This window comes from Salvia hispanica, chromosome 6 (assembly GCF_029641045.1).
Source record: "Salvia hispanica isolate PSC_SH4W2 chromosome 6, Shi_PSC_v1, whole genome shotgun sequence".
Taxonomy (NCBI): domain Eukaryota; kingdom Viridiplantae; phylum Streptophyta; class Magnoliopsida; order Lamiales; family Lamiaceae; genus Salvia; species Salvia hispanica.
The window spans coordinates 18690280-18701985 of NC_142697.1; the positions used below are offsets into that span (position 1 = coordinate 18690280).

At 41.4% G+C, this 11706-nt stretch overlaps 1 protein-coding gene across 1 annotated transcript; it reads right to left on the minus strand.

The window, feature by feature from the left end:
- Positions 1–9395: 9395 nt before the first annotated feature.
- LOC125205956 (putative galacturonosyltransferase-like 7) lies at positions 9396–11123 on the minus strand. The gene has a single exon (XM_048105182.2). The coding sequence runs from the start codon at positions 10652–10654 to the stop codon at positions 9563–9565; it is 1092 nt and encodes a 363-aa protein (XP_047961139.2). The 5' UTR covers positions 10655–11123; the 3' UTR covers positions 9396–9562.
- Between the last annotated feature and the right edge of the window lie 583 nt (positions 11124–11706).

Sequence of the window (11706 nt, forward strand, 5' to 3'; positions counted from 1 at the left end):
TCCTATGATGAATGGATGGAGGGAGATTAATGTTTACACAGCCATTTAAATTAAATCGGACTATTTCAAATGTGATTTTGATTAATAATTCTAGTTTATATTTTTTTAACATAATACCTGAATATTATTATAGCAAAATCGAATGACTAATTATTTTATTAAGACTGAGTGCATATTGTAAATTATTTTATTTTGACTAAATTGCTATGATGGCTACAATGTAGTTGCGAGCACCGTCGAATGGTCGACGATTAAGCTGGGAGGAGGGAAGTTTGCCGAGCGACCGTATGGGGAAGGAGAGATGCAATGTTGCCCCGCCAGACAGGGGCGGACACACTCATAGAGAGGGTAGGGCTTAAGCCCTTACCCAAAATGATATTTTTATGTTTTTTCTACTTCTATTTTTTTTAAATAAATGAAAAATTGTGTTAAGCCCTTATTAGAGCATCTCCAATGCAAATAGGTCAGTCATAGGCTAGCCACTCTCTCTCTCTGCCACGTCAGCAGCACTAAAAATCCACCTGCCACATCGGATTTAGGCCAGCCATAGGCCAGCCGCAATAAAAATAATTCAAAATATACTATATTTACGAAATTAAAATTACGATTAAATTACGGAATTAAATTTACGACACATATACGGGAAAATTAATCCATTCCATTCAAAAAAAGTACTCTACAAAGATTTTTAAAAAAAAGTACATGATTTTTTTTTAAAAAAAAGGGCTTCCACACACGAGCCCCGACACTCTCTACTCCTCATCGCCGTCGCCGCCGTCCTCGCCGTCGCCGCCGCCGCTGCCGCCACCCGTGGTATCTGAGCCCACGTCGGAACCCCTTAGCCGTGCCCTCGCGACATCCAAATCAACCCGCATGCTCTCGAGCATCGAGTGAAGAAACATCTTCTCCGTGGGGTCAGTGGCGGTCCTCCAATCTTGGAAGACCTTGTACATCTGATCCCGCGTTTGGTTACGCGAATGGAGAGTGTACTCGAGTGGGGTGGGTGAGAGGGCGGAGGACTGGACCTCGCGGGGCGATAGGGGGGATCCTCCCCTCGCAGCCCGTTGCGCCCGCTTCTGTCCAACCGGGCGAGGGCGACCAGCAAATGAAGGAGGGGATGGAAACTCCTCAACATCCGGGGGGAGGTCGTGGGATCCGCCGCTGTAGTCGCCGGTATAGTTCAGCCTCTGCTTCTTCGGCCACCCAGCGTCGCACCCCGCACGGAACTTCTCGGAGTCCTTCAACAACTCATAGCACTCCCAGAAGTGGAACTCCTTGTACTTCCCCGCCAAGGGGAACTGACTCTCGGCTATCCTCCGGGCGTCCTCCTCATTCTGCCCACTAGTGAGCTGACGGAGGGCGTTGGCGTACAACACCGAAAAACGGCCGACCGCGGCCCTGATGCGCTCCCACCCCTTCCGGACCTCCTCCCCGCTGAAGTCCTTCCCGTGCGGGCAGTGCCTCCTGTAGGCAGCTCTAATCTTCGCCCTCATGTTGACGACCCGCTGGTTGTTAGCAACCAGCGGATCGTCGCACACCTCCAACCACCCCCTGGCCACCCCGGCGTACTCATCCTCCGTCCACTTCCTCCGGCCGGGGGTGTCGTCAACAACGGGCTGCGACGACTCGCCGACCGCCTTGGCCTTCCCCCTCGTCTTCTTCTTCTTCGCCGCGGCCCGCCCCGCTGGAACGGGAGTGTCCGGATCGCCGAGATCGATCCCCATGTCATGCAATGACAAAAGGTCATCACCAGTGAACTGCGTCTCCACTGGGGTCGACGTGTGAGACGAAGCCGTCAAAAAATCCAGAGAGGGGCGATAGACCGTGTTCCTTCCCGGTGACCCCTGCATCCCGGGATGCATACCCATCATCTGCTGCATCATCTGCTGCATCTGGGGCATACCTGCCCGCCCCTGGCCTGTCCGCCGCCCGGCATACCCCACGGCATCCCCCCTGGTTCCCACCCCCTGGCGCTCCGGCCATCATCCCCATCAGCTGATTCCAGGGGATGTTAAACCCTGGGCCCATCTGTCTGCCCATCTGGCCCCATCCAGATCCCACGGGTACCGTGGGAGTCTGAGATCCACTCGTCGCTGGACTGGACTCGTTGTTGTGATCCATCGCTCGATGATGCTCTTGTACAGAAAGTTAGAGAGAGAGAAAACTCGTTAAAACAAGTGGTGCAAATGAAAATGAAACTAAATTCGCGTTTATATAGGTTTTAAAAAATAATAATAAAAAATCGTTGCTGGCCGATCGGGCCGCCACAATAGCGGCCAGCGCATCGGCCAGCGCTTCGGCTAGCGACGCGCGTTCGGCTAGCCCACGCCCGAATTTTCGCCAGTCGCCCGCTGGCCGCCTCCAATGGTTCGGCTAGCCGATTGGCCAGCGCCGCGAATCGGCTAGCCGGTCGCTAGCCGACATTTGAGATGCTCTTATGTGAGTCCTTTTGAAGGTCAAATTACTAAAAACTGAACGAATAGAAGAGCTGAACTTAATTTGAAATTAAAAATTGCATAGCAAAATAAAAAACCATGACTGTCGAGCTGCCCAGGAAGAAGAAGACTAACTTTAAAAACGTTACTATTAGAGCATCCACAATGGTAAATAGGCTAGCCATAGGCTAGCCTGTTTCTCCTCCTGCCACACCATCCAGCACTAAAATTCCTCCTGTCACATCATTAGGACAAGCAACTGGACAAGGAATAGGCTAGCTACAGGCTAGCCACATCATCAACACTATTAAAAAAACAACTAAATTCCTTATACAGCCACCGCACGGGGAAGGCTTTCTCCGATATCCTCCTGCAATCCTCGTCAGTCTGGCCACTGGTCTTCATGCGGAGGGCGTTGGTGTACAAGCCCGCAAATCGGGAGACCGCAGCCCTGATTCACTCCCACCCCTTCCGGCACTCCTCCCCGGTGTATGCCTTCCCATGCGGGCAATTCCTCCGATAGGCTGCTGCAATTTTAGCCCACATCTTGACGATCCTCTGATTGTTCGAAACGAGGGGATCGTCACAAATAGACACCCAAGCCTTGGACAGCGCGACGTTCTCATCTTCTGTCCACTTCCTCCATGCACTGTCGTCTTCAGTCGGCTGCAACGACTCACCTACCACCTTTTTCCCCTTCTTCTTCTTCTTCTTCTTCGATGCTCCCTGTCCCTTCCCCCGCCCCTGACCTACTCCTCCTGTCTGAATGGGAGTGTCTCCGAATCGAATGCCCGGTAACAAATCATCTATGGAGAAAGTGTCATCTCCAGTGAATTGAGTCTCCACTGGGGTCGATGTGTGGGAAAACGCAGTAAAAAAATCAAGAGTGGGGCGATAGACATTGTCCCCCCGGGCGTCACGGGCTACACAGGCTGCACCCCCACCTGCCACCCCGGCATCATCTGTGGCATCATCTGCATCCCGGCTCCCCAATCGAGCATCATCTGCATACCGGGTTGAAACAAGTGGTGCGAGTGAAAATGACGTGAAAATCGCGTATATATTGTGTTTCGAAAATTTAATTAAAAAAAAATTGCGCTGGCCGATCGCTCACCGATCGCTAGCCTACAATGGCAGCGAGCGCATCGGCCAGCGCATCGGCCAGCGCCCGAAAATCGGCGAGCGCTCGCCGAAATTCTCACTGATTCCGCGCTCGCCGATTGCAATAGTTCGGCGAGCAGACCGGCTAGCGTCGGGTATCGGCTAGCCGGTCGGTCGCCGGTTACTGTGGATGCTCTTATAATACTCCCTCCATCCCGGCTAAGATGACACATTGCTTAGCCGGCACGGGATTTTAGGAGTTATTGGTCAAAGTGTTTAATTGGAGAGAAAGAAGGTGAATATAGGTATTAAAGTCGAGAGATGAAGAAAGATGTATATTTTAATAGGAGTGAGAAAAAGTGGTTGAGTGTATTAATTGGAGAGAGAAAGTTAGTAGTAAAAAAAAAGAAAATGTGTCATCTTAGTTGGGACAAACTAAAAAGAAAAACGTGTTATCTTAAGCGGAACGGAAGGAGTATTATTATATTATAAATACTTCTGACAAACTAAAAAGAAAAACGTGTTATCTTAAGCGGGACGGAAGGATTATTATTATATTATAAATACTCCTTTTAAAAAGTTCCGAGTACTTAAACCTTAAAAAGCGTGCCGAGTATTTTAAAGGGCCAAATTGCTAGTAAGTACTACTATCATTTATAAATGTTAAACTAAAAGTGCTGAGTTAAAAAGCCATGTAATCTGCGTAAGCAAATTTAAATTCATAACTTCGAGCATCTTTAACAAGGATCTTTAACAAGGAAGGAAAGGTAAATGAAAAAGGTATATCATCTATTTACCTTCTCAAAAAGTGAAATATATTCTTTTAAAAAGTAACACGTTTCAAAGAAAAAAGATATATAGAAAAGTAAATAATTTTTAAAAAACAAAATAATACTACAATATGCATTAAAAATTATAAGGTGTAATACCTTTTCAAATATCTTCTTCCTTGGAGAATGATTTTCATGTAAAGAAGACAAATATGATAGTTATAAGATTTTACCTCTCCATCCTCTCCATTGATGGAGAGGTAAAGATACCTCTTCAAAATGGGAAAAAGTATAATACCTTCTCAAATACCTCTCCCCTTGGAGAATGATTTTTCATGCAAAAAAAAGGTAAATATGATAGTTATCTAATTTTACCTCTCCATTCACCTCTCCCCTTTGAGATGCTCTTATCTAAACAAATTCTATGGATTTATTTGCAAAGAAACTATCTTCACATAAAATATTACTATTTCAAAATATTTCCCATTAAATTCCACACAAACTCAATTAATAACTTGGACTATTTAGCAGTATTAACGCGTAAGATAAGTTTTTCTCTCTTTATTATTTATTTCTTTTTAGTTCAATATGCAAATACTCCCTCCGTCCGAAAATTTATCACCTATTTCCATTTCCGTTCGTCCCTAAAAATTTGTCACCATTCACTTTTATCATTTTTGGTAGTGGATCCTACATCCACTAACTCACTCACACTCATATTTTATTATAAAACTAATATATAAAAGTAGGATACTCATACCACCAACTTTTTCAACTTACTTTCTATTACATTTCTTAAAACTCGTGCCGGATCAAATGGTGACGAATTATTAAGGACAAAGAGAGTATTTATTTTGTATACTATTCATTGTATTGAGAAATTGAAACTATGCAAAAAAAATAAATACAGTTTGTATTGTTAAATATATATAGGATTTTGTGATAAAATGATTTAGTTTTATCTGTTCTATTTGAGTTTAAGATGTTTGGAGTGGTGATATTTTTTTGCTAAACTATGAGTTTGAACCATTTGAGTATAATAGTTTGAATTTGTTTTCAGTACTATTTATCTGCATCTATAGCTATCGCATGATAATATTTTTAGTTTATGCATTGATTTAGTTTTATGTATAAATATATTTATGTTTTTTATAGTTGTGATTTTTTGCATAATTATTGTTTTGCATGTATAATATAATAGTATAATATAATATACTCCCTCCGTCCGAGATAATTCATGACACTTTGACCCGGCACGGGTTTTAAGAAATCTAATGGAAAGTGAGTTGAAAAAATTGGTGGGATGTGGGTCCTACTTTTAAAGTATTAGTTTTATAATAAAATGTGAGTAGCAATGAGTTAGTGGAATATGGGGGCCACTACCAAAAATAGTAAAAGTGAAGTGTGACAAATTATGTGGGACGGCCCGAAATGGAATATTGGGTCGAATTATCTGGGACGGAGGGAGTAATAAGTATAATATAATATAATGAAAAAATTTATGCACAGTGGAGCCCTTACTGAAATAAATTTCTGCGTCTGCCTCTGCCGCCAGACATTCACAATGTAGCCTCAATCGAGCAGGGCTGCTGCATTATGGACACACTAATGTATATTCCCTCCGTCCCACTAAAGATGGCATACTTTTCTTTTTTATTTGTCCCAACCAAGATGATCAATTACTAAAAATGGAACACTTTTATCTCTACTTTATTCCCTCTCACTTTCTTTATTCTCTCCATTTAACATACAAAATAAAGTTACATAAAATATCTTTCCGTTCAAGGAAGAAGTCATCTTTATTGGACAGAAAGAATATATGTCAATGTGATGATACAGGCATAGCGGGGTTGTGTTGTGAATGCCCATATGTGTATATGTGAAGTGATCGATACATACATTCCTTTATAAGGAGTACTAGTATTCAGATTATGAAAAATCATGTGTGATATTATGCATATGAGTATCGTCCGCAAATGTTATCCCCCCAATTTGCTGCTTCAGTTTAACATTATTGTCTTTGATCCATGATTCTAACCCGAGTTCCAGCCTAGAGTGAGAGTTGTCAACTAGGCTAACCTAGGATCTATATGGCGCGACCTATGGCCAGTCTCATTGGTTAAAGTGGACTGTAATTAAGGTGTTCATTAAACCTAGACCTAGGTTCATCAGAATCTCTCTCAATCTAGGCCCTTGCACCATCCAGCCCAGGTCAAAGAGCAACCCATGCCAAGCCCAAATAAAGCCCACAATTATAAATCCTACATTACAATTAATTTAATTATGTTTATCCTAAATTTTATACGGTATTAGTCATCAATTTCCATGATAATTAAACATGGGCCACAAAATTGGTAATGGGCCCCATAAACATGGATGCTGCTCTCAACTGGAAAATTGGTGGTTCTTAGCTGTAAAGTGTAAAGTCTCATGTATTTCATGGTGCCTGGGTTTATACTGTGTTACTATAAAAGTAATATTAATAAATAAAAATTAATAAAATGAATAGATCGAGGTAAGAAACTCGCATGAAACAAATTGGACATAAGAAGTTAATAAGATTGGAACTCGTTTTCTCACCCACTCCACATTAAGCCCATACAAATATATTTTATGTTTCTGTCCAAGTGGGGCGTCTGCATTCAGTTTTAGTTATGTGCATCATCAAATTGATTGTACAACACACTCACCTTAATCAGTTCAATCACCAACCCAGTTAATTCAAACATTCAATTTTGAAAGAAATTCATACAACGAACAAATAAGGAGGCAGCCACAATTTGTAACCATCTTAGATAGCGCCAAAAACGGATTAAAAAAGTTCTACCAATTTGTATAAGTTTCAGATCAATAAAATATAGTAGTAGAAGGTATTAACTAGATTCGATAAGCCTATATATTTATTGTAATGCCCACCCTACCTATTTACTCATTATTTAACTCATTCATATGGACTATGGAGTACTATAAGAATAGCCTAAATCCTACGAGGCAGAAGCATTAATTTAAGGCCCCAAACAAAATAGCTAACTCCTCTTAGTAAATTAAAAATACAATAAATGCCAAGCCTAATAGTACTCACTAAGTTCACTTTTTTATAGAATAAAGAATTTAATAGCTGAAAAAGAATTAATTCAATTTTGATTCGATTGATAAATACAACAACTAGGCTTCCCTATTCTTAAAATAAACAAGGATAAATAAGTATGAATTTTATTTAATTGCTCCATTCGATGCCTCCAATAACGGTACTATGCAGCAGACCTAAACAATGACACAATTTTGTTTTATTTTCAGCCTTTGAAATCATTTATCCGAAGACAAGAGCATATTTGGTTTTTGCATTGTTTAGAATCGTTTTCTTCAAAATTGAAATATTTGTCGTAATATTGAGACAAGCTCTACCACCCTTTTTGATTCGGCACGCTAATAAAAGAAATATCTGAGTCAAAAAATCATTTTTTATTTCGAAAACGTGCTATGAGGTTTCCATCCACACGTATTATTTCACATGTTGTTTTAATCCTATTATCGAAATTCATACTCCAAAAAGTGCAGCAAAATAAACTCAATATATCGAATTGAGTTTCTCTTTTTTTATATATGTGTAGTTAAAAATCTCTCAATATGAATCGAAGCCTACCCGAGTTATATATGGGGAACTTAATCTTTCACCCCCTAATTCCTTTTTTTTTAAACTGACTTTAATTAACTCTTTTAAAACAATACTCCCATCAAGACTATACAAATGGTAACACGGAATATAATAAAATGCTAGTGGAAAACGTATCCCATCAAAGACATAGTAGATCAAGATTGTAGGTTGTTAGTTGTTTTTTGGTAAATACTAGGAAGTATTGTAAAAATAAATAAAAAATATTTAACAAAATTAATTGCACTTTCTTAGTGGACCCATATAAAAGTAAGAAAACAAAACCAATAGACTTCGGTTAAATTAATTGTTTTATGTTGTTAGCACTACACGACATGCCATCCAACTCCCCACAACATCCTGAAACAGTCTAACAATCCTAAAAATACTTTTTCCATTTTCAAATTTGGTCGGTAAAATGTTAGTAATTTAATTTGGAAGTCTCCTATAAATAAGCAATAAAAAAGGTTAGGAAGTGGAGAGAGCAAATATTTCATTTCTCACCAACAACCCATACCATGTGTGCCGCATACCTCTTCTCGCATAATGGCCTACCACTATTTCCCATCTTTTTCTTCTTACCATTTCCAAATACTTCTACAACATCCACTTCTCATAATACACAATCTTTCCCACTATCACCATATTCCTTCCTTTTCTTTTTTTTATTTTATTACATGTCCAAAACAAAATCAATAAAGCTTCTAGAGACCAACTTACAACATACTGTATTTCCAATATAACTACAAGCCCAGATGAAACCAACAAATACTGTGGTTGCAAAACTAGTTTCATGTTGCACAATATACCAAAATAACAACTTATTGTTCCCTTATTCTCCTCTTTTTTTTTCTTTTTTTTTCCACTTTTCATTCATGTTATTTATGTTAGTATCAACGAATCAAGAAAGAAAAAGGCAGCCCCTTTTTACCATGGCCCCTTTATGCTGCTATGTTTAGAAAGGAGAAAGAAGATAAAAAGGAGAGCACCAAACTCAAACTTGCTGTCTCAATTATATTCTTCACAAATGCTTAACATATGCATGGAATGAATATAATTTAATTAGTAAAACTAACATTGGGAAAATAAGTACAGCTACGAAGTAGAGATGGAACAAGAAAACTATAGTGCAAGTAGGCCGACAACATCGAGTCTTCTTCATAATTTATTTGTATTAACATAGCTGTATTTCCTAGGCAATCTCGTAGTAGCTTTTAATCAACTCCAAAACTTCTAAATCTCACCACAGTAAAGTGCAAACATTACTATTAGGAATATAACCCTTCAAATGGAAGAGGAGTAAACACTACTACCAAACAACTGTAACATCGCTAGGAATAAAATCCGAGCAGATAAGTAAAATATACAACAAAGCACAAATCGATCAGATTCAGCACAGTTAATCATCTAACAAAAACACGTTTAAGAAATTAATGGTTGAATTGAAGCCATGATTATAATTGAATAAGGAAATAAAATGGGAAAATGTAGCAAAAGAAGATTAAGAAACGAGAAAAAGATTTTTAAAAAAAAGGTGTCGCTCAAGGAATTTACCGGCGGAGAAAGAGCTCTGTTACAATGGCGGAGGCAACGAAAAAAATTTCTCATGTCGAGTGGCCGTACAGATCGTAGGGAGCCCACAAGGAGTCGAGAGGGCATGGCTGCTTCGAGTCGAGCCGAAGCCACGGCTTACCGCTGCCGCTCCAGTGCAGCAGGCTGACGGGGCCGGGGTGGAGGTCCCTGCAGCTGCCGCGCACGTTGTCGCCGCCCAATCCGTGCTGATTCCACCTGTGCTCGATCGGCGCTACGTGTCCGGCGAACACCAGCAGGAACGGCGGCAGTGAGCCGAGCTCGTAAATGCGGCTCGAGCTCGTCTTCTGCACCTCCATCCACCGCTCTATGCGGCGCGTGTAGCCGAACCGCCTCCACTTCCCCAGATCCATCACCATCACGCCGGTGTTGAAGTAGCACGGGCTGCGGCCGGAGAACACGCCGGAGAAGCGACTATTCGACCAGAAATGCGAGGTGAAGTATTTTGTGAAATTGGCGTGGCAGTATTCCGGCGCGCCGATCGTTTTCCGCCCCAATTTCGTGCTCCAGAGCTTCGAAATGTCGTCGACGACGACGAGATCCGAATCCAGGTAGATCACTCGCGTGACGCATGTTTCCAGCAGATCTGCAAGGTAATTTCGGGCGTAATTGAGCGGCTGTTCGAGCGCTTGCCTGACGGAGCTGGAGATGAGATTCCGCACTCTCTCCGGATCGAAGTAATACACCTTGAACTTCAATTCCGGGAACGTGGATCGGACGAGGCTTTGGAAACCGATTTCCGGCACCAGGAAATGGAAAAACACACTCTCCGGGCACTTGGTATGCTGAAGAACCGAATGAACGGCGGCGACGGAGCCGCGCAGATACTCGACGTCGAGAGTGATCGCTACGTGGACAAGCGACGGATCGCAGACGCTATAATTCTCCGCCTTCGGCGAACGGCACTCCCCAGCATTGCGGAAAGCCGGTGCGCGGCGGAAGGAGAATTTGTCGCCGGAATGCGTCGGCGTGGAGAATCTGAGCACCGAATCGGCGTGCGAGGAACGAATCGCCTCCGCCGGCGGGAAGGACTGGAAGGAGGGGGAGAGCACAATCATCACCATCGCCGCCGAAAAGAATCCGGAAAACCTCATTATCCACAGCATTTTGGCTCCGCTCTGGAAGAATCTGTGCTTTCTCCTCTTCGATTTGAAATCGCAGCGGCCGGAGGGAATCGGCGACAGCAGGAACGCTAGAGTTCCTCTGAGGTCCGCCAGAGTGAGGCACACAAGCACAAAAATCCAATCCAAAATCACTCGAATTCTAGGGCACAATCGAATTGCATAGACTCCAAATCAGAATGTGGCTTCACTATCTGCAATTCGTTGACCCCAATTTTTGGTACTCACCGCCCATGGCCAAGAGAAGAGAAGAAGAATCAGCGATTGAGGAGGTTGAAAAAGGAGAGATAAGCGCCGACGTGACGCGCAGTCACTCTCCCTCTCTCCTCCTTTGGGGAAGGTGAAGCAGTAATGCGGAGAGATAGAAACTAAAAGAGATGTATAGAGCGTGAGTCTGTGAATTTTGGGATGGGGTTTTCGCTTTTTGTTTTGGTTTTCTTCAGGCTTTTTTGCTGAGTTTTCCACCATAGGAATAAAAGGCCAAAATCATGGAGCTTTTATTATAATCTCTTAATTATAAATATAGTAATTACATAAACTTATCAAATTAAATTCAGAATCCATTTATTAAAAATGGAGTAACAATGTAACATACTACCAGACACGCCAGCTGTGTATACTCTGTCAAAAATTACAATAATTAATATACTCCTACTTACTAAATTAACACACGCCCAGTCGCCCACATACATCCTATCTGGGCACATGGCCTTTCTAATTTCTAACCCATCAAATATCGTCAACTTTTGTATTTGGATAAAATCGAAATTTTAGAGAAAATGTTGCTATCATACTACATAAATTTAATATCGATAATATTTTATTTTTATTTTTAGTAATCAGATATATCCTAAATTCCTAATGCACTTGAATCTTCATAATATTATGTTGAAATTAAATTTTATTTTTGGCTCAGTATCTTCTTGCACTTAGAATCTTCATAATATGCAGTTAAATTGTAAATTTGCAGCATCAAAATTATATCTCTCAATCCACAAAAATTAATCTTATTTTTATACTTTCATCAGTCCATCAAA